This window comes from Gopherus flavomarginatus, chromosome 1 (genome assembly GCF_025201925.1).
Source record: "Gopherus flavomarginatus isolate rGopFla2 chromosome 1, rGopFla2.mat.asm, whole genome shotgun sequence".
Taxonomy (NCBI): Eukaryota; Metazoa; Chordata; order Testudines; family Testudinidae; genus Gopherus; species Gopherus flavomarginatus.
This window is the reverse complement of record NC_066617.1, coordinates 142355180-142383151: the sequence shown is the minus strand read 5'-3', so window position 1 is coordinate 142383151 and position 27972 is coordinate 142355180. Positions and strand designations below refer to the sequence as shown.

The 27972-nt window shown below is 41.4% G+C and overlaps 1 protein-coding gene across 3 annotated transcripts in view; it reads left to right on the top strand.

Moving 5' to 3' along the window:
* Positions 1 to 27611, top strand: part of TSPAN9 (tetraspanin 9) — a 296264-nt gene extending 268653 nt beyond the window's left edge. For all 3 annotated transcript variants that reach the window (XM_050966262.1, XM_050966263.1, XM_050966261.1), the window contains 6 exons: positions 13575 to 13766; positions 17108 to 17182; positions 19644 to 19745; positions 20449 to 20580; positions 20663 to 20746; positions 23256 to 27611. In XM_050966262.1, coding sequence (XP_050822219.1) covers positions 13575 to 13766; positions 17108 to 17182; positions 19644 to 19745; positions 20449 to 20580; positions 20663 to 20746; positions 23256 to 23327 — 657 coding nt within the window. In that variant the 3' untranslated portion in view covers positions 23328 to 27611. The remainder of the gene's footprint in view (positions 1 to 13574; positions 13767 to 17107; positions 17183 to 19643; positions 19746 to 20448; positions 20581 to 20662; positions 20747 to 23255) is intronic.
* The last annotated feature ends 361 nt before the right edge of the window (positions 27612 to 27972 follow it).

The following is a 27972-nucleotide window of genomic DNA, read 5'->3' as shown; positions in this document are numbered from 1 at the left end:
AGTCTTAGTCATCACTTAACCAAGTTACACACATTCAGCTCTTTTAATCTTTCCCCATATGTCTTCTCTGAACTCCCTCCACATTTTCATTCGTTTTCTGGTACTTTTTTCTAACATCCTTTATATACTCTGTGTGGCATATAAAAAGATAATAGTACTGTGATTCCCAAAACTAAATGCAATCTTTCAGGTGCAGAGAGGGGGACTTCTGTCTCCCTGATTCTTCATGCCTTTGCACATGCACTGGACATTTTTGGGAACTATTCCCATCCAAACTTATGTGTAATTCATTGTCCATATCATCCCTTAATCTCTTTCTTCATTACCTTTTCCCAAGTTTCACCCTTCTGTTGAATATTTGTATTTTGGATTATTGTTCCACAGCTATATTAGCTGGATTTTTTCCTACTCGAATCGAATTTTCTTATTTCCTTACCTTGCTACTAATCTCTCTAGGCCCCTTTAAATTATATCTGAGTCCTCACTTGTGTGTTTAACTACTTCCAATTTGTCATATATGAATTTCATTAACATGATGTTTATGGACTGTTCTAGATCATTAATGACTATATGAAATAAGACCAGTCCTAACACTAATCGATATTTTACCCTACGAGACCCCTCAACGGAAATTGATCCATTGCCATTTATCATCCTTTGTTTAGTCATTAAGCAATTTTCATCTTAGCTGAATGCTCTTATGCAAACCAATTGCAATTGTTCAATTCAGATTTTGAGAGAGACAGTATCAGATGTTTTACTAAAATCCAAATACAGTATATTACGTCCGCTGAGTTCCCCTTGTTCACTTTAAGCCTCAGACCTGCAAAGTATTCTCCATTACAGGACTTCCCTTATGTCAGATCTTTTCTTGTATTATGCTTTTTATATAAGAGTTCTATACAGATTATATCTACCTATATCAGTGCTGGGCAACCTGTTTGTTTACATTTGCACAGCCGCCCGCAGCTCCCAGTGGCTGCGGTTCGCCGTTCCCAACCAATGGGAGCTGCAGGAGGCTGTAGCAGGAGTCATTATAATTCCTATCCATTAAAGTAAACTTCCATATAGCTACTGTTTCCAATCAGATGAGTTTATGAAGTTGTCAGGTGAGAACAGTATTGTACTTTTAATTCAGACAAGTAGTACTCACAGCGGTCATAGCATTCATTACCAAGTTTAATTCAGGAAATATTCTTTTTTTGGGCATCAAAGTCAATTCTGTAGGAGCACTGGCAGACTCAAGAAAGAGAAGTCATTGCATTGAGGTCTGCTGAAGGCAACCCCATGGCCATCAATACATAAATTCATCCCATTTTAATTATTGTCATTCAGCTTTAGCCATTGCCATTTTTTCAGCAAAAGTATTCTCCATGTTTCAGGGCCCTGAGAAGATGATTCTTCATTTTGCCGTCTGTATTTAAATGATGAGTCTGCTTTCTACCCTGGAGGCACACTGCTATGAAAATTCCCATACAGATATGTGGACCTTACCATGAGAAAGAATAGGAAAATATTATATGTGATAACCTGAAATTTTCTTTTTTATGAGTAATAAGGTCCACAGATCCAGCGCACCATGGAGACAAATGATCAGGCAGAACAGAAATAGAAACTGACATCTAAAGCTTCTGGTGTATTTCAGTAGGGGAGATTATCCCTATTCTCTGCAGAGGCAGAAACTGTGGTGCATTAAAAAAAAAAAAAAGTATAGTTAACACAATATATAATTTAGGAAAGTAGAATGGAATTATGCTCGTTGTGAAACTGAGTGAACTAGAAGGAAGTTCAAGAGGGGGGACATTCCCTTGCTGCTAAACGTAGTAGGAAAAGAGCCTGAGATATAAATCCTTGTATCAGAGACCTGGTATGAGACCTGAGCTGAAGTAGTGGGCAAGCTTTGGTGATATAAAGCAAATTTAGCAAAAGTCAGGCTGTGAGCAAATGTTAGGCTCTGCCTGCTTGCAAGTTCACAGGACTTGGCAAGAACAGGGCTGATATTGCAGAAACACACATTCCTAAGAAGTGCTAGGCACAGAGCACTCATGCAAACACATTCCAGAAGAGTGGTATCAGAACATCCCAATATCAAGGATGGTACAAAAACATTTCCCAAGGATAACAGAAACACACTGACCCTTCCTAAAAGATAAGATCAGGATGACTGTGTGATGAATAAAGATGTTTTAATCGAACCAATATTTACAAGGAAATGGGTAATAGCCACGTCAGGGGGCAGTAATTAGCTACGTCAGAGGGGCAGTACGTAACTTGTTTGTATTAGGGTATAAAGAGGTATCTCTGAAAGAGTGTCTTGATCCAGCCGAGGGGGGAATGGAAAGTCCTGCCGTGCACTGAGCTGACACAGGCATACATGTCTTAGTATCCTTGTAGAGTCTAACAGGTGCTATTACCGTGCTGTGTCAACAATAAACCTGGCCTAGTGCCTTCATACCTTAATGAATCTTGTGGTCATTAGGCAGTTCGCTCAAGGTCTGCCGTGCCAGCTGTCTGTGCGGAGCTGGGGCAGCACACAGGGAGAAAACACGCACACAGCCAAGCATCTAACCACACCGGTGACTGGCAGGTCTGGTTCTGCCTCCAAGCTTGCTATACTACTTAGTGCAGGGGTAAGCAACCTATAGCACGCATGCCAAATGCAGCACGCGAGCTGATTTTCAGTGGCGCTCACACTGCCCGGGTCCTGGCCATCGGTTCAGGGGCTCTGCATTTTAACTGAATTTTAAATGAAGCTTCTTAAACATTTTAAAAACATTATTTACTTTACATACAACAATAGTTTAGTTATATATTAAGACTTATAGAAAGAGACCTTCTAAAAACATTAAAATGTATTACTGGCATGCAAAACTAAATTAGAATGAATAAATGAAGACTCGGCACACCAATTCGGAAAGGTTGCCGAACCCTGACTTAGCATAATACAGCTGTGAACTTTATTACTTAAAGAAAGGAATTTTTCAGGTAAACATAAATAAATTCCCACAACCTGCATCCTTAATTACCACCTGTAGCTCACCTTCTTTATTTCCCAACTTTCTTGCCTCTGTGTGTGGACACTTAGGATACATTAATTCTTGTGCTTTTTTTGCACAATAGCCTGTATTATGCTCTCCCCAAAGCAGTTAATGCATGTGACTATGTGAAGATCCCTTCTTCTGGTGGTGGACTTTCCAACTGGGAAAACCCGTACTTTCATAATAAAGGTAATATTGAACTAATACTGTATTACACACATCATCACAGTTAAAACAGAACATAGCACAATACTTCTTAATTAAAGGGATCCACTACTGCCTTGAATTAATTTTCATGTGAGTTTCATTCCCAACTAAGCACCTGATCCAAAGCGCACTGAAGTCAATGGGTCTCTTCCCATTGACATAAATGAGCTTTGGATCAGGGTCCAAACTGATACAGAGAAACTATCGATCTTATTTTGCAAGTGACTACTTGAGAAGTGTCTGAATGGTGGAAAAGAGCAATCCTTGGCATTACGTCTCCAGCGTTATTATCCATGATCCTACTGCTGTAAGAAAATTGTAAGCTAGTTAAGAGGTCAAAACGGGAAAAGATGAGAGAAAAGAGGATAGATAAAAAGACAGACCATAGTAACTGTACTGAGACAATAGCACAATGGGTCACAAGGTTGGGTGGGTTACCCAGCCACCAATCAACTCAGAAGTGTGGAGAGGCTCCACTAACCAAAACAAAGGAGGGAAATGCACTGTATTATCTTTGGTCTGTGAGTATGCCATATTTGTTGAGCGACAAGGTAGGTGAGATAATATCTTCTACTGGACCATCTTCTCTTCCACGGAGCTGTTCTTCAGGTCTAGGAAAGGTAATCAGAGTGCCACAGCTAAACACAAGGTAGAACAGATTCCTAAGCAATTCAGAGTTATCCCATGTTGCAAGAAATCATTTTTTGAGCTAAGAGAAAGTTCCCCTGGTGCTAATGTTCTGGCTTGTTTAAAGACCTTCTAACAAGCCCAGCCAATTCAAAAATCAGGAGTTTGGTATGCCATCTGCTTGAATGGAGGGTCATCAAATCCAAAAAGTCTCTCTTTATCACTGAAGGTCTCCTGAGCAGATTGCCTGCAGTGACCTCCATTTCTGCTTTTCTGCCTGTCAATTCATTCTTGATTTTGCTTCCTCTCCCTTCACCTTGGTCCTTCCCGTGTGGACTATAGGTGGGGAATTCCTGTCATTTTTCAGAATATCATCTGTACTACCCATAGATCTCCTGTTCCAGGAAGTGGAGTGTTCTCTGTATCTGAGCCAGGACATGTTCTTCAATGTGACATTACAAATCAAGATCGCTTGTCTCTCCTTTTTGTCTCTAGTGGCTTTCTCTCGGTATTTGCTTGCTGTACTTCGATGTTCTTACATCTGTCCTAAGCCTCCTCTTAGAGTCCCTGTATTTCTTCAGTGGTAAAATATCTGATATCAAGAGTAAATAACTCTCTTCCTTTCTTTCCTTTCTTGTTGCAGCATTTTTCCATGTTCACTTTTTCTGCATATCTGTTCATTATGTGGTTTCAGCCCTTTTCTCCAGGCATTGCCTACTTTAGTCAGCTATCAGATTCAGATACCCTAATATGTCTCGGTGACTTCAGATGCTTCTGGAATCTCACTGGCTCAAGTTCAGGAAAAGAAATCAGTTGTGTTTTTTTTGCAGATATGTCCCCTTTTATTCTTCATGTAGCAAACGGAATATGAGGTAGCTTCTGCTTCAGGTATCCTTGGTTCCTTTGGTTGTCACTGTTGTTTTGTCTGACGCATTATTCTGCTAGTAAAATTTACCAGGTCTTAGCTTCCTACTTTCCCTTCCTCATCACTTGTTTGCTGCTCAGTAGCTTTGCCTGACCCTGGGTGGGTTATCTTGCTCCAGGAAGTATGAAACATCATTATCTTTAACTTAGCCTGCAAAACAACACATGCCATTAGTGGTAATGAAATTATCGAGCCGCTTTTGTAAATTACAGCCACAGTATTTTACTTTCCTAACCTCCTGTGGCAAAGAGTTCCTCAAATTACCTATATGCTGCATGAAGCAAAATGTACTGTGCATTAATTGTCAAGTGTCCACTTCTTTTCATTGTGTGGGATAAGGTGAAAAAAGATGGGCCGATCAATTTTCACTCGACCTTCATAGTTGTGAATACTTCATTCATATCCTCTTCAATAATGCCTTCTAGGCTAGATAATCCTGTACAGAATCTCCCTTCATATAGTATGTCAGTTTTGGAATACCTTTGACCATCTGTGTTGTCCTTCTCTTGGCTTTTTAATCTTTACCATATCTTGTTTAAAGTAAGATGACTAAATATGGACACAGTGCTCCATTGTTGAATATCATACTTATATTATTTTCTGTATTTTCTTTCCCTTGTTTAATGCAACCAGATAACCTGTTTGCTTCTTTGAATGATGCTTCTGCTTAAAAGGCCTCTTCTTTGAGTTTATACATGAGGGTTCTTGTGTTTTCTCAAAGACACCACAAGATCAGAGCCCGTTTTCTTACATATGACTCTAGTAAGACTTCCTGTAGAATACTGTATTTCTTTCAGGTCACCACAATATCATATGTATGTTGACATTTTGGAGAGAATTCATGAGAAAGATAGCAAAATGATTCTGAGTTTAGTGTAGCTTGAGCAAATGATGACGAAAGTGCAAGGGTATGAATGTGTAAAATAATACTTTTATAATGGTATTTGTAGAATATAAACCCCAAGGGGAGAGAGAACTTTTTTAGGGTGAAGTAAGGAGTTATAATTTGGAAGAATAAGAGGGAATTCAGCAGAAGTGCTTTTTAGATTAATATCAGCATGGAAAAATCCAGTGCGGTTTATTAGACTATAGAATAATATCCGTGGGCAAAATGGTGGAAGCACTATCACTTGAGTAACTTACGGCTGAGCAAAAGCATAGGAGAATATAGTGAACAATCCTATAGCCGCAGAGGGATGGAGAAGATGACTCAGTACATATTTTCTATCTTTAATTTAGAATCATAGAAGTGTAGGGCTGGAAGGAACCTCGAGAGGTCAGCTAGTTCAGTCCCCTGCACTCAGGGCAGGACTAACTAATAAGTAGACCATTCCTGACAGGTGTTTGTCTAACCTGTTCTTAAAAACCTCCAGAGATGGAGATTCCACAACCTCCCTAGGCAATTTATTCCAGTGCTTAACTACCCTGACAGTTGGGAAGTTTTTCCTAATGTCCAACCTAAACCTCCCCTGCTGAAACTTAAGCCAATTGCTTCTTGTCCTATCCTCATATGTTAAGGAGAAAAAAATTTCATTCTCCTCCTTATAAAAACATTTTACGTACTTGAAACTTGTTATCATGTCCCCTTTCGGCCTTCCCTTCTCCATATCAAACTAACTATTTTTTTTTTCAATCTGTCCTTGTAGGTAAGGCTGTGATTTAGTTACAGAGGTCACGGAAGTCATGGAATCCGTGACGTCCAAAGACCTCCGTGGCTTCAGCCAGCACCAGTTGGGAATGGTAGGGTCCCTGTCACTCCTGGCTGCCGCAGGCGGCATGGGGCACCCCTGCCACTCCCTTCAACTGCAGGCGGCCAGGGGGACTTCCGGAGCTGGCCGCCGTAGGTGGCAGGGGGTCTGCCGCCACTCCCAGCCAGTGCGGATAACAGAGGGGACCCTCAGAGCTGCCGGCCACACCCAGATGGCAGGGGAGAACCCCAGAGCTGCTGGCAGCTGCTTGCGACAGGAGGAAACCCTGCAGCTATGGGCCATCGAGAGGTGGGGGAGCCCCACAGCTCAGGGCCACCAGCAGAGGGGGCCCCTGGAGCTCCCAGCCACCCGCAGCTGCCCAGCCTCCCCATTTTGTCAGGGATATTTTTAGTAAAAGTCAAGGACAGGTCACGGGCTTTAGTGAATTTTTCATTATTGTCCGTGACCTGTCCATGACTTATTAAAAATATCCATGACACAATGTTAGCCTTACTCATAGGTCATATTTTCCAGACCTTCAATCATTTTTGTTGCTTTCTCCAGTTTGACCTTATCTTTCCTGAAATGTGGCATCCAGAACTGGATACAATATGCTAGTTGAGGCCTTATCAGTGCAGAGTAGAGCAGAAGAATTACAAGTTATACACCCACCTTACAGTAGCTCCATTTAAGTTGCATTTCTCTAGTTTGTTTATGAGAAGGTCATGTGAGATAGTATCAGAAGGCTTACTAAAGTCAAGATGTACCACATCTGCAGCTTCCCCCCTATCCAAAAGCTTGTTACCCTGTCAAAGAAAGCCATTAGGTCGCTTTGATGTGATTTGTTCTTGACAAATCCATGATGACTGTTACTTATAACCTTATTATCTTCTAGGTGTTTGCAAATTGCTTGAATATTTGCTCCATTATCTTTCCGGGTACTGAAGTTAGGCTGACTAGTCTGTAATTCCCCCGGTGGTCCTTGTTCCCCTTTTTATAGGTTGGCACTATATTTGCCCTATTCCATTCCCTCTGGAATCTTTCCCATCTTCCATGAGTTTTCTAAGATAATCGCTGATGGCTCAGTTATCTCCTTGGTCAGCTGCTTCTTCTGTAGTTCTGTTGTGGAAGAGGAAAGAGGATAGGATCCACAACAGTAAATAGAAATAAAAGCATAACGTTTCCTCTTCTCCATTTTTTGCTCTTTCTCTCTGTGTGATTGAAGTGTCAGTTCTGGAGGAAGCTGTCTTATTCTCAAAATACGTAGTTTCAGGTGGCTGGATTCCACTCTCGATTACACTGGTTTAAATCTGAAGTTAGTTGGGTTTTGTGGGATTTACACCAATGCACTGAGAGTAGAATTTGGCCCAGGGTCTAAGGCTAGAACATAAATCTTCAGCATGAAGAATATGGATTTTCAGCAGGATAATTAATGATAGCAAAATTGAAAAGGTAGCACAAACTCTGAGCCATTTTGTAGAGAGAAAAATAAAGTTTAGTTTCCTTAAAAGTAAACCTAGGCACTTCTAATCAGTACAGAATATGCCACCTTGTGGCAGTTGTGGGATGTGTCCTTTATTTCATCCTAAAATGTCTTCGGCCTTTCTGTCTGCTTTCTCTTTTTAGTCAAGCCAGATACTTATAGTAAAGTGTAGGTGTGCACTGAGTTTTAAATATTACTCCTGTCATCTGATGTTCTTGTGTACTTTACAACTTCATTTTTTGGGTATTGAGTGTATAACAACATATTCAAACACAATACATGATGGGAAATAAAAAGGCTGTGAAATAACAAGCTAAACTTAAGGACATTATCCTTTACATACAGGCTAGTCAACCTGTGAAATCAGCCACACGTGGTCATCAGGACAACTACATGGTTGATTTAAAAAGGCTGGCTAATTTTAATACTGCTACTAACATTTACAGCTGTAAAGCTACAAGCAGAGGGACTCATAATCAGATCACAAACTTTGGTGTGTAATATGATCACTGGCACAATCAGGAAGGAATTATCCACACTTACAAATTGCACAACTGGCCAGTTGGTTTTTCTTTCTCTGAGGCATCAGGTATTTGCCATTGCTGGAGGGGGGAATACCAGGCTTAGACGGAGCAGTTGTCTAGTCTAATATCACAACTCTTGTATTTTCCACTATGAAGGAATCCTCTCCCGGATGCTTCCATAATCTTTCCATTCAGCAATTGAGTCAAATTGCATTTCCATAGTGTATTCTGTTGGCCCGTCTTGAAATGGTACAGATATTTCACTAGTCTCTAGAGTCTTTATTTCAAACACTAAATTTCAAATATCATCTGTTTCTTTTTGGCCATAGTAATGTGCTGAATGGCAGCACAGATCGCTCATAGTAGGGTTGTGGGTGACGCTTTCTTGTTCCTGTAAGCAGGTGACTTACAGATTTTCAGCATTCATTACTGTGAGTGTCTGAGGCAATTGTCTGCCTCTTGTGGAAGTGGATGCACGGTCCTCCTGATTGGAAGGTCGTATCTCTCTGTCCACCACTTTGTGCCTTGGTTCTCCTGCTCCTCTCTGAACTACCTCCATTTTTGCACTCCTCCTGTGGAATGCTTTTGGAGACAGTCTTGTGACTTTGCTGACAGCCTGCTCTTTAAGTTAGTTCTCTTTTTTTCTCAGCGCTGTTGTCTTCCTTTCTAAACAATAATCTTATCCTGCCATATTGATTTGCTTGCCTCCAACCCCATCTACATAAATGTACTGTTTACCTTTGAGCCTTTCCTGGAACCCTCTTCCTAGCTGCAGGGCTGGATTAACTCTCTTGTGGGCCCAGGGCTAGTAGATTTTGTGGCGCCCCTGTATACATTTTGTTTTAAATTAGGAAAAAGACTTGATCAGAATTATGGCATCGAGGCTATTAACGCTATATTAAACTCTCCTTTTAATTAACATAAAGCCGCTCTTTGGTTACATTTCAATTTTAAAACATGTAGAATATAGTTTATTCAAAATAGCCTGCTTCTTACCTTAGAACAATTGTTATATTAGTTTCTTCTGGGAGGGAGTTTGATAGCAGGAGGGGGCTCCAGACTGGGGCAGAGTCTTGGGGTGCAGGAGAGGGTGAAGGTTGTGGGCTCTGGGAGTGAGTTCGGTGCAGGAGGGGATTCTGACTTGGGGCAGGGGTTTGGGGTGCAGGAGGGCATGTGAGGTGCAGACTCCAGCTGGGAAGCGTTTACCACAGGCAGCTCCCAGCCGGTGGCGCAGCAGGGCCCAGGGCAGCCTGCCTGTATGCCGTGGCCTCATGCCACTCTTGGAAGTGGCCAGCTGCTGGCATGTCTCTGCGCGCCCCTGGAGGGAGGGGGGACAGTGTTTCTCCATGCGCTGCCTGCGTTGCCACCCCTGGGGATGGGGGCAGCATGTGGAGCTGCCTCCCCCACCCAAGGGCCACAAAGACATGCCAGGCAGCCTGCCTGAGCCCAGCTGCACTGGGTCCCCCCCTTAGCCCAGGGCCCCGGGCTGCAGTATTATGTCCCTCTCCTCTTTCTTCTATATGGTCTGTGAGTGTGCTTTCACTTCCATTGCCTAGATTTCCTCTCCTCCGACTCCTTCCTACATGCTTGCAGTTTCCATGACTCTGTGCTCTCCTTGTTCGCTTCCTGCCACTGCTGCCATCTCCTCTGAAGGCTGCTTATTCTTCCTTCTACTCCAATCTGTTGGCTTCCCATAAAGTTTTGTCCTAGAGCCCATTGTCCTCGCTTCTCCAGTCCACCATGGCAGCTGTATCCGTTTCCATGGATTTAGCGATCTTCTCTGTGCTGAAGACTCCTAAATTTTCTGCCAGTCTCTGAAATATTTTTAAATGTTTAATGACAATGACTGTTTCTGAGCCTAGTGCTGAATTTAGCCGTGTAGACACAGGCAGTAGGAGAGCCCTTCAGTGGTAACTGCAAACAAGCATCACACTTACTTTTCATGTTGATTTCAACCCCCTGAAGAAAAGCTTCAGTGTTTACTATTTAAAAATTAAATATTTGGTGCTTTTTCATAATAAATAATTGACAGTACTTTCCATTGGGTCCCATGTTACTATTGGTTTAAACTAAATCTCTTTTCAATAACACGGGCCCATCAAAGCTTAGAAATGCCCACTGTAATTAAAAACTTAAATGCCTTTTGTAGGGTCAGAGGTGCTCCTCGCCCTGTGAACTTTCAGACTCCCGGCCTGAACAAATGGTTGCAGTTCTCATCTAACAATGAGAGCAGCTGCACCATGGAACAGATTCCTGAGAGAGGTGGTTAAGGCACCATAACTGCAGAGATTCAAGGACAAAGCAGATGAGATCTTTACTGGAAGGGAGTTAGTGATTTTTATCGGCCTTATCACAGTACGGGAGGAGGAAATTTGTGCCTTACTTTACCCTCTTCTCTCTCATACTCTGAGCTTGCATTTTCCATGCTGCTGTGCCAGGAAAGGGGAGTGATGAAGCATTTTCAAAACCATTTTTTAGGAAACAGTTACCATGAAGGTTTCTATAATGAGTCCAAATCACAACAGAATGCAAAAGCCAGCAGCACACTTGACAAAGTCAGTGCATACCTACTGTAAGGAGTTTAAAATGTTTTCAGATCTCTGAAAGGGACATTCATTTAAATAAGCTGCATTTTTCTGATGTAGCACCCTTTAAAACAGTATGTCCTAAAATATTTTTAATTTGAAGTGATTTTTTTCCTGCTCTCCTGCTGATGTTTAGAAGGGTCCTAAAGAAGTGAGGGACAGCAGCAACACCACCAAACTTGCTTGGGCCCATCCTTCCTCCCATTCCCTTCCTTTCTGTGCACACAATGGTCAACTGACTCTTCATCACTGGTTTGTTTAATATTTGCTGCTGGTGTTACCAACAGGCCCCATGTATGCAGAATTGGGATAAAAGTATGTGTTAGGATACACTCCATCCACCACAGCAGTGCATGAGAGGGATGATATTGTGCTGGTGCATAAGATGAGATGTGCAACTGATCATCAGCAGAACAGTGGAACCTGACTACATGTGAAGTGTTGTCAAACACACACACAAGACAAAATGAGAAAAACAGGGAAAAATACCAATACATGTAGTAATAATACATTAAATAATCTATTTTTCTCTCATCTCTTTAAGTTATAGCCATCTTAAGGGTAATACATACTAATAGATTTAGAAAATCAGGTGGCTAGATGGGTTTCAATATTTAAACTACTTTACTTTGTCTAGTGTGTTTATACTACATTAATCACTAAGATATTTGAGCGCCAGCAATTCCGTGAATTCAGACTGCAAATGTAGTTTTACCTTGAATTAAGTGATTTTCCTCATGAACTTCTGTGTTTAAATGTGAAACATGTGTGAAGTCGATAAAAGGGGAGAGCATGCTGAGACCTGAGGGCCTTTCTAAATAGTCCCCTGCAGCCCCTCAGCATGTCTTGAAACAGTTATTCCTGCTGAGCAAAAGGTTTTCTCTCTCTGGCTTGTGCTCTGCTCCTCCCTATGAACGGCATTTTCTCTCATCAGAAGAGGTCAGAACAGGGCTCCTCTGAAACCCCGAACGTTTGTTCTTTCAGGAGTTATATTCCTGCAGTCAGTAAGGTGGCAGATGCACAAAGAGCAACTTCCAGCTGAGCTTAGGCTCCTCATCCAGCAAAAGCACTTATACACATGCTTAACTTCGAGCACATGGCTAATGCCATTGAAATCAATGGGACTGTTCGCATGGCTAAAGTTAAACATGTTCCCTTCCACTGTGCTGGATCAGGGCCGGAGTGCTCAGCACCTTGCAGGACTGAGCCCGAGCTTAGTTCAGAGTCCCAGTCTGAGTGCCAGCTGTTGCCCAGTGCAGGATGCACATGGGCAATGAGGCCGGACACCAGATGAGGCAGATCTTGGCTCATTGCTGAGAAGTGCTCTGGTGCGTTGCTGTAGCTGACAGATAAACAGCGGCAAGTGCTAGTGCATCACTGGAATTAATGCTTTGTGGTTTTCTCCTTCCTACAATTGTCATGGTTTGATGACTGCACAGTGCTTCTAGTTTGGGGCTCTCTTCAGTCCTGCTCCCACTGAAGTCAATGGGAAATTAACCTTTAATGTCAGTGAGAGCTAGCTGTATGAAGTTCTGCAGAAAACTGCCTGCAAATATTGTATTACCATTTTGTTTGGGCATCTCACATTTGGTACCAGGATGCAGGGGCAGCCATTTTGAATCTGTGCTAAAATAACTTGTGACACCATGAGCTTCCTGAACATTTGGAGTTGGCTGCTGTCCCCTGACACACGCAATGGGGGTGGAGTGACACATTTCCTGAACCTGATGCAAAATTGTTAAGAATGAAAACCAAAGGCTTATTTATTTTGTATTTACTTATTAATAACCTTGTATTTTCCTTGGCAATAGTCAGAGTCCTTCACTGGGACAGATTAATAGGATTTTGACCTCATAGGTCATCCATTTAGGAATCCGATTTTTGCCTCATAAAACACAATGGGGTAGCAATGAGGTCACACAGGCCAAATCCTAGATCCAGCCTGAATAGTATGGCCAAGCGCTGGGGCAGAAGGGTAAGGAAGAAATCCTTCCCTCAGGGCAGGGAATGATGATGATTGCAGTTGCCTCTGAGACCTTTCCTCTCCAGCTCATGGGGATAAAGGTAGGGTGTGGATGCACAGACTCCTTTCCTTGTGTGCTGCCACACGGGAGCCCCCATTGAACGGGGATTCATACACGAGCAGAGGGTACGTGCATCCCTGTATCATTCCCTCAAATTCTGTTCTTCCCCTTGTGCATCAAAACTACACTTCTTCCACTGTCTGGAGCCCCACTGCAGGGGCAATGGTGGGATTTGCTCATTAATTCTTAAAAAGAGTGAGCGAGAACCCTGCCATATGTTTGTTTTGAGTGGTCACCTAGGATAAGGCAATTCTGCAGGTAAGAAATTGAATTTCACATTCTTTTAGCACCAAGAAATGAAGTGTTATGGCTGATTACTTAACTAGTTTAAAACCCACAAACTACTTTCCTGTTTGGAAACTGAAATATGCCCCTTTTTTAATGTTGGCTTCTGCCGTTCTCTCTCTTTGCAGTTATGTGGCTGTGGACTGTTGGGCGTGGGAATATGGCTATCGGTGTCACAAGGAAACTTCGCCACATTTTCTCCCAGCTTTCCATCATTTTCGGCTGCCAACCTTGTCATTGCCATTGGTACAATCATCATGGTGACCGGTTTTTTGGGGTGTCTGGGTGCTATCAAGGAAAACAAGTGCCTCCTTTTAAGTGTAAGTCCCCTGTATTGAAAATAAGGTATCAGTTTTTAAGTGTGGGTTATTAACCACTGGAACAATTTACCAAGAGTTTTAGTGCATTCTCCATCACTGGCAGTTTTTAAATTCTAAAATATATGCTCTAGAACAAACAGAAATATTTTTGAGGAAAGTCTGTGGCCTGTGTTATCATCTAGCCTGACCTCCTGTATCACAGTGGTCCCTTCTGGCCTTGGAATCTGTGACTCTGTGACTTGAAGATTTTTACCAGGGATACACACCCCTACTTCACTGCTTACTTTAAAAGTGACGTGTATGGGAAAGAACATATTAGGGAACAATGTTTCTATTGACTTTTAAAACCAATGTATGTAATTCTGTAGCACATATTCTCTATTAAACTCTATAGGGTAATTTAAAAATCATCCTCCTCTGGAATTGTGTAGTGATAGTTATATAGTAGAATAATACCACTGCTTGGTTTTATTCAAATATGTCACTATATTTATTTATTTTTATAAAAATTTCCCCCTGTCTAGGTACTGCAATAAATTAAACATGAAATACAAACCAGGAACAATCCTCAGTGTACAGTTAAGCACAAAACAACTGCCAGGCAAGCCATCCATCCAGAAATTTCAACATTAGAAGAATTGTCCTGGAAGCATTAATGAAAACTACTCCAATAATCTACCATCAGTCTTTCCCCTTCCCCTTACCAAAGGCCAAGGAAAAACATTGTGCCTCAAAAGTTAACACTTCTGAACTCCACTGGGCCATGCAGGTTAATAATTCTGGACTCTTGGTTGGCCTAAACTGGCAAGTGAATTCTAGACTCCATAGGACTCCAGCTTAGTCGCCTCTGCTGGTTGGAAGTCCAATATCTTCATGTGAGGAGAGAGCCAGGTTCCAAGCCATTTAGGGTTTACCAAGTCCAAGGGGGCAGTGATGTTATCATATAAATGTGAATTTTTTTTATTAAAAAAAAAAGTTCTTTAATAAAATCTACTTATGTTCTTAACATCACTTCAGGTTATTAAAATTGGGGGAAATGTGCAGATATAATTTACTTTTCTCTGTTTATGCTGTTTCTTTATTTTTTGTGTTGCATTCAGTTTGGGCAGTGAAAACAGACTGGTTAATTTTACTCTCAGTCCCATACAGTTAGCCGCAGTGCTGCTGTTTGTGTTTCTGATGGTGTAGAGAAATGTTTCCTTTTTAAACAAATCCTCTCTGCTGAAATTTAAAAAAAAAAACATGAAAATATTTTTTTCTTCATACTAGAATTCATTTGTAAAACGCAAAATCTAAATGTATGGCTAAAAACCATTTGCCATTGTGTCTTTGTTTTGAAATTGCCTCAGAAGGTAATAACAAAGGGAGTAAGGGCTTGTCTACACTGTTCCGTCGTTTGGACAATGGGACATGAATAGTCACGTGCACTAAACTGCTGCGTTATAACTACTCTGTGTGAATGCTGTGGGCGCAAGCTAAAATGTTCCTACTTCACGTTACTGCAGTCTTGTTTGAAGAGGACTTTGTTAACACAAACTGGAAACCTCTTACTTCGTGCCCACAGCATCTGTACAGGAGTGCCTTCACAGCCCTGTAGTCCAAACTGCCCTTAAAACCCTGGATGTGTCTGGTTTGCTGGTGCATATGAGACCTCTTTTGGTCATTAAAAGTAGTAACAAATACTGGAGCTTGCACTTTGGGAAGCAATCAGAGTGAGTAAGTGTGTTCCCATGACTGAGCATGTTTAGATCCACCGTAGGGTATGTCTGCATTGCTATCAGAAGTGTGACTGCAGCCCATGTAGACATACCCGAGCTAGCTTTGATCTAGCTAGCTCAAATAAGAATATCAGTGAAGCTGCAGCAGCATAGGCTAGCTGCCGAGGAACATACTGAGGCTGCTGTGGCTTTACTTCTATTATTATTCAAACTAGCTAAATCAAAGCTAATTCAGGTGTGTCTACACATGCTGCAATCACACCGATTGCAGTGTAGACATACCATAGATTTAAAAAGTGCTGAGATCCTTATTTGAAAAATATAATTTTTGCAAAAAAAAAATAATAGTCAAATGCAGTTAAAGCTTATCTGCTGGGATTTTGTTCCTGCACCAGGGGAAATTTATCTTTGTGGCAGCAGGTTTTGTGTCTGGGTTCACTTTGCTGAACATACTGAGGAATATGCTGGAATTGTCTGCTTTCTCTGTCTATGCTCCAGTGAACTGCACAGTCAAGAGATGAAACCAGTGTGACATAAAGATAGGGTGACCAGACAGCAAGTGTGAAAAATCGGAACGGTAGTGGTGGGTAATAGAAGCTTATATAAGAAAAAGCCCCATATATTGAGACTGTCCCAATAAAATCGGGATATCTGGTCACCCTGCACAAACATCACTTAAAGACAGGTTTACACTTAGGGCTTATCTATACTTTTGGCTAAATCGGCACTGCTGCGATAGACGCAGCAGTGTCGATTTAGCGGGTCTGGTGAAGACAAGCTAAATCGATGGCAGAGCGCTCTCCCATCGATATCTGTACTCCACCTCCCTGAGATACAGAAGGTAAATCGGCGGGAGAGCACCTCCCATTGTCACAGGGCAGTGTAGACACCGCTGAAAATAGACCTAAGTCACGTCGACTTCAGTTAAGTAACTTTTGTAACTGAAATAGCATAACTTAGGTCAACTTACAGCTTTAGTGTAGATCAGCCCTTACACTTGGAAGGGAGAGAACAACAGCTAGGCTTGGACCCCTGTCTAGTGAAAGCTTAGGCTGGGAAAATGGAAATACAATAGTGCAGAAGTTGTGGAGAATAATAATATCATTAATATACTTTTTAAATTTGAAATCTAATTTGTAAATTTTGCTTCAGGTTGGGAAGAGGTAAGGGGAGTAAAGGATAGGATATGTTCCTGGGATTTGAATTGCAAACTATCACAGACTATAAAATATATGTACATATGTATATCTGTGTAATGAATATCATCTGCCCACTAAGTAATGTTTAAAATGCTCATGAAGTTCTTTGAAATGATGAATTCTGTGGGTACCCAAATAGATAACAGATGGATGGCTAGATTATGGAAGGGATAATTCATCAGTGGGAAAATGATGTGAAATACATGCTGCATAAAAAAATTCTGTGTAGGGCAAATAGCTGAGAGCAGTCCTCTCAACCATCATGATTTTCACATGAGTTTCCTGTAACACCCCCTGTCTGTATTGCACTGGAGAAATTGTGTTTTAAAGTTGGTTTGTCAAACCACCAGCCCTTGTCTAGCGTGCTTGAACTTGTTCTTTATTCAGGAAGTGTGTATACATGTATTGTTTCTCTTTGTTCTAGTTTTTCATCATTTTGCTGATAATTCTCCTGGCAGAGCTGATATTACTCATTTTGTTCTTTGTTTATATGGACAAGGTAAGCAAATATACCTCGTAGATTAGTTTATCAGTTCTGGCAGCTAAGCTGGTTTTTGTTTGCTTTTGTTAAACCAAGATGCTTAGATTCTTCTTACTCTTCTCAGTGGAAATTGTTTTAACCTTGTGATCTTCATTTTTATGTGTGCCTCCTTTGCATGTTGGCTGAAAGTAATGAGTGATTAAGGTGGATGGATTCTCTGTGTGGGTTGAGGCAGAACTGTTGAGTTTTGCAGTTTCCAGCTGAAACCAAAAGCTGGGACCTCCGTTTTGCCCCTCTCTCGTAGGCCTGCAGTCTCCAGAGTTGAGCTTTTTGCTGTCTCCTTGTGAAGTTTAATTTCTTGCAGCCCTCCCCCTTCATCGCCAATGTCCTCAGTGAGTGGCTGGATAACCTCCCCAGTGGCTTCTTCAGGCCAACTCTCACGTTCTCACCACCTTCTGTCTTCACAGGCAGGGGAATTGGAAAGACAAGCCCCTTTCTCACCCCCACAATCCCCAGATTCCTTGCTAGCATGCTGCATTCTGCCTAGCCAGAATGGGGTGAGTGTGCATTGCAGTGCCAGGGCATGCTGAAACCTTTTCAGATACATTACTATTGTTGAGTGGGTGACAGGCAGGCAGCCTGTCTCCTTAAGGACATTGTGGGTATTCAGAGCAGCAGATCTTCCTTACTGGCCTCATACTATGGCAGAAGATAGCAGGGAGCGGATCATCTGGCTGCCTTCTAGAGCCTAACTGTAACAAGCCAGCCAGTCATCTCCTGAAGAAACTGGGAGGGGGTTACTGGCTGGCCTAGAAGACATGAGAGATTGGAAGTTCGCAGGCACAAACTAGCATCTGATAAATTGTAGATGGAGTCCTGTGGGGCAGGAACATTTGGCCTGACCTTGGAACCTGAACCTACTTTGATGCACAAGGTCTTCAGAAAGATTCAGAACTCTTTCGGTGAAGTTGGGTTCATTGCTCCAGTATCCTAGCTAGCAAGGTGAAAGCTAGCTTGGGTATGTCTAATCAAGATCCACTCACATCCCATGATTGCAGGACAGACATAGCCTTTCTAAATTTAATGAAATCAGGGTGAAATGGGTTTTGTTGCATATTTGACCATTGTAGTTTGGGACTTGTGTTTAATTTCAGTTCAGTCACTGTCTCCCTCTGAAATTATGGGCCAGTTGTTTGGATCCATGTTTTCAAAGCTGTCCACTTATTTGGATATAAATCTTGAGAATTCCTTTTTTTCAGAGGTGCTGGGCATTCAAAGCTCTGCTTGAAGACAGTGGGAGCTTCTGGTGCTCAGCATCCCTGAAAATCAGGCTGTAAGGGAGTCAAGTTGGACACCCATAAACTTTGGCCCCTGAAATTCGTGGACACATTTGAAAATCGTGGCCTTAACTTCTCTGTGCCTCATGTACCCTATTTGTAGAATGGGGATGATATTTCCCTCTCTCCCATGGCTTCGTATGCTGATTTGTTTCTTGATGATTATGAAACACTTTAAGATGTACAGCTAAAAGGCACAAATTATTACAATGAGGCTGGGACTCTTGGGTTTTATGACCTTAACAAATGAAATAGGTCAGACTCTGATTCTTGGTAGGAAAGAATGTTGAAATTTGTAGTTAGACATGTGTCTAACTTCACTGCAGATTTAACTCAACTTACCTATGCTTGAGTTAACTCCTCTCGAGTTAGGCTAGCTCGAGGGAGAGCAGTCACACTGCAAAATAACACACAAGCTTCACAGAGTGTTTGGATTTGCAGCACAGAACGACTGTGTTAGTAGCTGACAAGTTGTACTAATGCCTGCTGTAGCCTATTCCCCCTCCCGGCCCTGTGGACCAGCCAACTCGAGTGAAAAACACCACTACATTTGAGTTATTAAGTTTTGTGTGTAGATGGCCCTCAAGGTAGAGGCAACACTCGAATAATAACTTGAGTTAAATCTACAGTGAAGGGAAGCATAATGTTGTTCTTATATGTGTGCGCACAGCATGCATGTTGCATGTGATTATATAACACATGTCTGTGGAGGTGGCCCATGTTGTCTGTCACCTGCTTCATCCCCCCACCCCCATACATTTTTTTAAATGGAAAAAAAGATGGCAAATTATTACCCCAGCATGCGTTCAGCCATTAGCAGAGAGGAGGCTGCTTGGTTCCTCTCTGTGCTTTTCTGTTACACGTCCATACTTCAAAAGAACTCAATCAATACTAAATCCAGAATTGGGCAAGGAGGAAAACTAGAGCTTCAAAGGTAATTGGCATCCACAGCAGACACCTCGCATTGTAAAGTGAAATGGAGTTTGGGTCTAAAGCTGGGGATTCTGCTCAATGATGTTCAGGTGAGCTATCTGTCAAAATGTACATCCCAGGGTGGTACAGGCAGTGTATGTTTACAAGTCTACTTGTGGGATACTGCCCTTTAACCAGTGCTGGCTGTGTTTTGTTTTGATGGGAAATAGGTCAATGAGAATGCAAAGAAGGATTTGAAAGAAGGCCTTCAGCTTTACAATACAGAAAATAATGTGGGGCTGAAGAACGCATGGAATATCATTCAGGCAGAGGTAACACGTTTTCTTTATTTAAAAAAAAATTAGCTGCACATCATTTTGTTAACAATATTTTCTCTGTATCGTCCCATAACTGGCAAGTACATGATTTGATACCCGTCAGATATTTGTATATCACTTTACATTCATAAAGTGCCTTAGCCTTTGTTTGGGATGAAAGGTGCTGTATAAAAGTACGATGTTCTTCATGCAACCCATTGGAACTAGCTATGTGACAGAAATACCACTAGAGGAGGTTATGATCTGTATAGCAAAGATAAAGGAAGAATACAATCACAAACCCTGAAATGCCACCTGGGATCTGAAAGTAGCAGAGACTCTGGGTTTAAGTGAAAGTGGTTGCAGATGAGGTTTTGGTTGGCAGAGTGTTTTCTAGTGGTTAGAGCAGAGATATGGGAGTTCAGGACTACTCGCTTCCATTCCCTGGTATGCCATTGGCTTAGTGGTCACAGGTTCCAATGTCTTGGTTTGTGTCTCCAAAATGGATATAATAAAACTTATTTTCCACAAAAGGCTATTTGTGAGATGCATTAAATATTTGTCAATGCTTTTTGTGATCTCCAGGTGAGAGGTGGTATCTAAGTGCAAATTATGAGGTATATATGTGAAGAAACCAACTGCGGGTTAAGAGAAGTAACACTTCTTAAAACATTTGTTGGTAAGACTGTTTATGGTCCTTTTTGTACTTTGCCTGTAGATGCATTGCTGTGGGGTTACTGATTATACTGATTGGTTCCCTGTCCTGGGGACAAATGTCGTCCCAGACCGATGCTGTATGGAAAATTCCCAAGATTGTGGGCGGAATTCTACTGATTTAGTGTGGAAAACGGTAATGCTTGTTCAGTTTAACTTGTTTTTTTTTAAGTGCACACATGAAATGGGCAAGACTTAGAATTTTTTTTCTCTTTCAGGGTTGTTACGAGAAAGTTAAAATGTGGTTTGAGGATAATAAGCATGTTCTCGGGACAGTTGGGATGTGTATCCTCATAATGCAGGTATTGATAATACTCTACTCTTACATGTAGCCCCTAACTTACTACTATTGTAGTTATCTTTATCATGCCCAAAAGTGTTGCCTGGCCCCTTACACCAAGTAGCCAAGGTCCCTGTTTGAATTTGAGAGCTTAGAATCTGGAACTTAGCTTACAGTTTTGCTGGACCCTGGAGTTTCAGCGGATTTATCCTTCCTGTTAAATGAAATCAGGAACTATTCCCTAATTCTTCATTTTGTTGAATCAAATTACATATTTTGGTTTTGGGGAATAGTGAGAACTGGCATTTTTCATCCTTTCATGGACTCCGCCATAAAGGGCATGGATAGCTATAATTGTTCCTCTGGTAGAACTCGTGCTTTCAGATGCAAAATAATTATTATAACACCACTGTTAGTGCTGTTAAGACGATACTGCATGATTAACTCTGGTTTCCAGCCCTCCTAATTTTGACCCAGTTGGCACTCAGACACCATAAAAAGACCTAGATGGCAGGATAGCTGGGTACTACCCATATTTGATCTTAAACTTGGTCAAAATATTTTTCCTATGTTTTGAGGACAAAATTGGTCCAGCTGCTTCTAAGTGACCTAATTTTCTTAGCAATTCAGATTTCTTTTCCAAGCTCTCAGCCAAACGGGGCTGGTTGTCTGTCTCTAAATGAGGACAGGTTACTTTGTCTCTGTTTTGAAAATGATGATGTCCAGTGATGTTCTAGTTATGTGCATGTTGACATTGAAGGCTCACTTGTAAGTGGCAGTGAAGAACACAATTCACAGCGGTGGCCATCCATAGAGATTCACTCATGTCTGCCGCTTGTGAAATTAGCATACTTTAAAAATGTTTATTTTATTTAAACACATAGGGGAAATGTCCTATAGAATTTAATTAGAGAATTAATCTGCTTTTTAAGCCATAAAACCATGTTATAGAATGAAATTATAGTGATTGAGTTGTACAGGTTAGTTTAAAAAAGACCTGCAAAAAAGAGCGAACTCTCCATTAACTTCAGTAGGTTTTTAGAGTAACTTCTGTGCTTTGGAAAAAAGCAACAAGCTGCCTGCTCTACCCTATTGTCTGGTCAGGGGCGGCTCCAGGCCCCAGCACGCCAAGCACGTGCTTGGGGTGGCATGCTGCGGGGGGCGCTCTGCCGGTCGCCAGGAGGGCGGCAGGCAGGGTGCCTTCGGCAGCATGCCTGTGGAGGGTCCGCTGGTCCCGCGGCTCCGGTCGACCTCCCGCAGGCGTGCCTGCGGAGGGTCCGCTGGTCCCATGGCTCCACTGAAGCTGCGGGACCAGCGGACCCTCCGCAGGCACGCCTGTGGGAGGTCGACCGGAGCCGCGGGACCAGCGACCGGCAGAGTGCCCCCCACAGTATGCCGCCGTGCTTGGGGCGGCGAAATGTCTAGAGCCGCCCCTGTGTCTGGTAACTGAAGAATGAGAGACATGCTTTTAAAAGGCCAGCAGTTTTGTGCCTTCATGGCACCTTGTGTGACAAAGAAGATTTTGGAAACTATTTCCATTTCTTTCATGACTCTTACAATGGTTAGGTGTTATCAGAGCTATCGAAAGCTTTGAGCACCTTGCTAGAGATCCAAGGAGGGTCGCAATATTTTGTGACTTCAGGTGGGAAATGCTTAGAGTAACCTCAGATATCAAGGAACAAAGCCTCACAACCCCATCAGATAGGCCAGCTTTCCTAGTCTTCACAAATAAGAACAGGTAGTGGAGTTGAAGTATTCTAGATGAAAGTTCAGTGTTTTGTTGCATTATCACTACTGCAGTGGTTGACGCTTAAATCAAACCGGCAATTACCCTCATTTAAACCATAACGTGCTATCTGAGATGACATGATTTTTCCCTTACACTTTATAGGATATAACTTTAGGCCAAATTTGATCATCAGCTACCCTGTGTGCAAACCCATTGTATGATTTGCAGTACTTGACCCTTTGGTAACTGTGTAATCTGTTGCAAATATGGACTTTTTATGACAACCCCTGTACCTGTCAGTCATATGGAAAAAGAGTAATTCAGAAGCGACCAAACAGGTTCCAATTAAAAAATGAGTCAAGCCTGATGTTTTCTTTTTGCAGTTTAAAAAAGAGACTAGGCCTAATAATTGTCTCTCTCTTACTGTACAACTGTATTTGTTGTATGTTGGCCTCAGGTGATTTTCTTGCTGTTCTTTTGATTTTCTGATGCTAACTTGCAACACGGCACACCTCTAGGACAAGATGTTCAAAAGTGACAGTGATTTATGGAAACCCAGCTTGAGGCACCTTAAAGGGGGAGATATTTTCAACAAATTTTGATCACCTGCCCTCTGAATGCCAGGCCTCTTTAAGGGTCTGATGTTGGGCACCCAAAATCACTAATCACTGCTGAAAGTCTTGGCTGGAGGAATTTTATTAGTGTTGGGTGTCAGAAAATTCAAGCATCCTCAGATAAAATACCATCAGCACAGTTTTGAAGGTGTCACTATAGCTAGCCCATAATATTTGCTTTCTTTCAGATACTTGGCATGGCCTTCTCCATGACACTCTTCCAGCAGATTCATAGGACTGGTAAAAAATATGATGCTTAAATCTTCAAAATGTTAACTGCATCTACACTTCTGTCTTGCCATTAAAAACAAAGCAAAACAACTGAAAAGAAAAATCAAGCTTTGCTCTGCTGAAGGCATTCATCCCACCGATCAATCTACGTCATCATTACTTGACTGATTACTAGCACAACTTGCTACTTGACTTACTTTTTAGTTTCTGTTTTGCATTTGCCATTTATTTGCCAAAGAAGAAAAGGAAAAATAATAAAAACAAATCAGTTTTCTACACTAATTCATAGATCTATTAAACTTTTCCATAACTTTATTTAAGAAAATGCTTTGCTCTACTAACTGTCGTTAGACATGCAAGGATAACGTGACAGATGTGTTTAACTTCTAGAGAGAATTCTTTGAAGTCTTCTGATAAGTCTCAAACTGTTCATGTCTGACATACTGGAAGACTTGGGAAAGCCACTCAGACTGAGAGCCCTAGGAATCAGAGCTGCTTACTTGCAGCTTTTTGTACCTTATGCTGTATACTTTTTTATTATAGAGATCGCTTAGAATTTAGTAGCCTGATTTGTAACTTCTTACTGTTTTGTTTTACATCTGTCATATTTTAATCTAGGAACCACTGTGCGATCTTTGAAGGACACATTATTTCCACCTTTTAAACTAAAGATAAAAAAGACATGACTGTTGTAAAGTCCCTAGGGAGGTTACATTTAACTGCATCGTCTGAGCTACCGTGGGTTTGTACCCTTACTATATTGATGACAGTCCTTTCAATCAGGTGGTTCAGTACTTTAGGGCCAGATTGGGTTGCCCTTACTCTCACTGGGCTAAATGGTGAACCCCTTACTCTCGATGGGCTAGATTGTGATGCCTTTATCCACAATGAGTAGCACCTTACTCCTCAGGTAGGCCCATTGAATGGGACTACTTTCAGCATGATACTATTCAGTGTGAGTAAGTGTATCAGGTGAGTAACTGCTCACTAGCACCAGGAAGGGGCTTACTCTCTGGCCCATTGAGTAGTAGTTTACTTTCTAAGTAGTCTCATTGATTTCAGTGGGATGGCTTATCGTGCATGGTGCTGTACATCATAAGGGGAGCACAATCGGTTCATTGTCAGTTTTCCTGAAAGGCATTTACTTGACAATGGGTGCAGTTTTGCCAGGCTGGCGAGGTAGCTTTTGAACAACCCCGGAGGTATAAAGCTGGTTAAAGGCAAGTGGGGGAACGGTGTGCCATATGTCCCAAGAGAGTGGGAAAGGCATGATTTATGTTTTCACTCTGAAATCAGTTGCTCAGATAGGTGCTCAGAACCTGTTTGTATCTTTGCACATACAGTGTTGACTTTTGTCTTCTGTTTTCCAAGTCAGACGTACTACATGGTAGTTCAGAATTCATTACAACACACATTTCTACTGACATTCCTGCTAGAAAACTTGAACATATTCCTCTCTAGTTTGAATGCTGCTTCTTTCACAGTGGCCCCTGCTTGACTTGTTTTGTTGTTGGTTTTTTTGGCAGAGGTCTTTCTTACATTTTGCTGCTTTATGAAGGAAAGTATGAATGAAAATGAAACTTCAGTCATTTTGTGGACACTCTGGTTTTATTTTAGTCAGACGTTTACTATAAAACTTAGTGGTAATTTTAAAATACATTTTAAAGCTAATTTATTACTTGCTGGGCCCAGATAGCTGTTGAAGTGGACAGATGTTTATCATCTGCTATCGAAGTAGTGCAGTGATGCTTACAGATTTGAGGTCCTTATTCTTCTTTACCTGAAGCACCTTTACACCTCTCTGACAGCGTAAAGGGGCCTTGAAGTGAGTGTAAACGTACTGTATGCCAACTTTAAGGCCCTTTTACACAGAGTGATGTAAAGGGGCATTAATGTAAGTGACAATCAGGCCCTGAGAATCTAGTCCACCATTTTCAAACTTGGCTGCCTACCAATAGGCATCTAAATTGATATCTAGGCAGGTCACTTCTTTAGATAACTTTCAGAGTGGTTCAGCTCCTACCTACAGGTTGCATAGAAGTCAGTGGCACTGCAGGGGCTCAGGTTCTTTGAAAATCAGGCCACATATTTACATGCCTAGAATGTAGAATTAGGTTCCTAACTTGAGGCCCTCAAGGTTGAAAAAGTTGGGTCTAATGCACATATTATTGGTGCAGGATAATACAATCCGTCCTTCCTGTTTGATTGCGTATACCCACCCTTTAGTTATTCTTCCACTGGCCGTATTGGTGACTGCTGCTTCATTCATATTTCCTTTTAAAGACTTGAGGAACGAGGAGGGGGAAAATACAGACAAAACCTGGTTTACTTTAATTGTAACAAAAATTGGGACCATGTGTGCCTGAGCTCCGTTTGAGACATTCTGTGTTAAGAATGGGAGCTCCGGCACTGAGCATATTTGCTGCTATGTGTAAGATAGTCTCCAAAGTTTCCAAAAAAATGATAAGTTTTGAATTTTTGCATTTTAAAAAATGTCTATCTTTAATCCATAGCTCTACTTCTTTATCTTTTATGGTAGGGTTATTTTGCTTTCCCTTGTAAAATACCAACGTTTTCTCTCTCAGACAAACATAGAAGGGTGGAAAAATAAGCAAGACCAGGATGCTAATCCTTCTGAAGACGCACAGTGGTACCTGTTGAAATCTTACATTGTAATCTGTGGTTGGTTTTTGTAAAAAATAAATAAATAAAAGAGAAAAATGAAAGCAGAATGCATTTATACAAGTAACCATGAAGGCGAAATACATAGTGGAAAACTAAAGCTATTTTGCCTTTCCTTAAAACTTATTTTTTGTAGAATGCTGTTATGTTTTATGACCTGATAGCAAGATAGATATTGAAAATTCTTTTTTTCATGAATTCTTTTAGCATTTTAAGTACAGTATTAACAGAGATAATTACACAAACAGTATTGTCAAGTCTCGCTTTAGCTGACTATGGAAAGGGAATTAAGCAAATTAAGTAAACAATTAGCATTATAGTACAGTAGCTGAATATCAAACCATATAACAGGAAAACCTGTGTTTTCAAAACAAAGAAAAAGCAACACTGTTCTTAAGGTGACAAAAGCCAGCCATAAAAAAATCATTAGATTATATTTGTTGGTATATATCAGAGAAGATACTAATTGTCCTTTGACTGTTTAGTGAAAGGGATATCAAGTTTGTTTAAAAATGCACTTTTTTGCTTGTATTGGTGGATGGCTGTCTGTGCATTTTTCCAAAACATTGCTTTGATTATTTAACTACACATTTTTAGCATGTTTTTAAATAAAAACTGATACTGAGTAAAAGTATTTTAAGTGTATACAAATGTTGATTTGTATTTATATATGCATATATATATATCATTGAAGTTCAGTTCAACTGTATCAAAGTTTTGTTGCTTTTTAAAGTGTCATTTTAGAATTTTGCATACATGATATTTTGTTGTGCTTTTTGCACCCAGGTTTTTATATATAAGCCTAAACTGTAGAGGAGCTTAAAATCTGATTGATACATTTTTGGATTTCAGAGAGGCGGGTAAGACTTATAGCAGTAGAGGGTGTCCATATTTAATTCAGTAGCAGTGTCAGAACTGTCAAGAGGGAAAAGGGCTTTTTCTTTATGACAGGTAACTGCTTACACTTCCAAGCATGTGGCTTTCAAATCCTGGGTGCATAATGTCCAGAAACCAGGGCTATTTTCCTCAGTCTGGCCCTTTATGTTTACCTGTATTCCTAATTAAGAAACAAGGCCAGAGTGCATTTTATTTCCACAATTAATTACAGTGGCTACTGCAGAAAACCATTATCCAAATGTAACAGGGACTCATTCTCTAGGGGAAATAGGAAGCTCATAGGACTGAGGGTAAGTGGCTAAGGTTCAGAGAATTCAGCACTACAGGTCTGATCTTGCAGGGTGCTAAGTTGTGAGATGCTGCGCATTCTTAGTTTCATTGACTTCAAGGGCAGTTGATGGTGCCCACTTGACCTCGCTCCTGTCCCTGTTATCTCATTAGTTGTCCCCCGGAATCATTTGGCTTCCAGGTCCTGTGGATCCTCCCCTTAGGCTGGGGGGAGGTCCTTTAAGCCTGCCCACTTCCTGGATCCCAATAGGACCTCAGACTCCAAGCCTCCGGAGAATGGAACAAAATACTTCTAAAAGTGAAGTCAGACAGTTTTCTGGCACAGCGTTGCCAAATCTTTAACTTTTGAATGTAGCAGAGTAAGTGACCTGAAATGACATGCTCAAAGCAATTGCTGCAGGAGCTCTCAAAGCAGATGATCATGGTGGTCCCTTCTGACCCTAAAGTCTATGAGCAGCTGTTGGGAGCAAATTTAAAGAAAGTGACTATTGGTGAGATTTCTGATCGCTTCATGTGTCACTTGACAAGAAATGGCTCCAAACTGTTGTATATTAAGGCAGTCAGAAAGGTTAAAAATAAGTAACCCGCCAAAGGGTATGTTTGGGGAAGAAAGGGGGCTTGGGCTTAGACCTCTCTTCTGGTTTTATAAAGAAGGGCCAAATACTTTTTGATGTTCTTTTGTTGGCGGCAGGGGGTGTTCCCCTGTTTTCTCCCCACCTTTTACTTCGCAAGTATCAGGAAATTAAATTCTGTGTTTTTCTGGAGGACTTGTTGGGGGTCTTGGGTAACCTTTCTCCAGGATTTTAC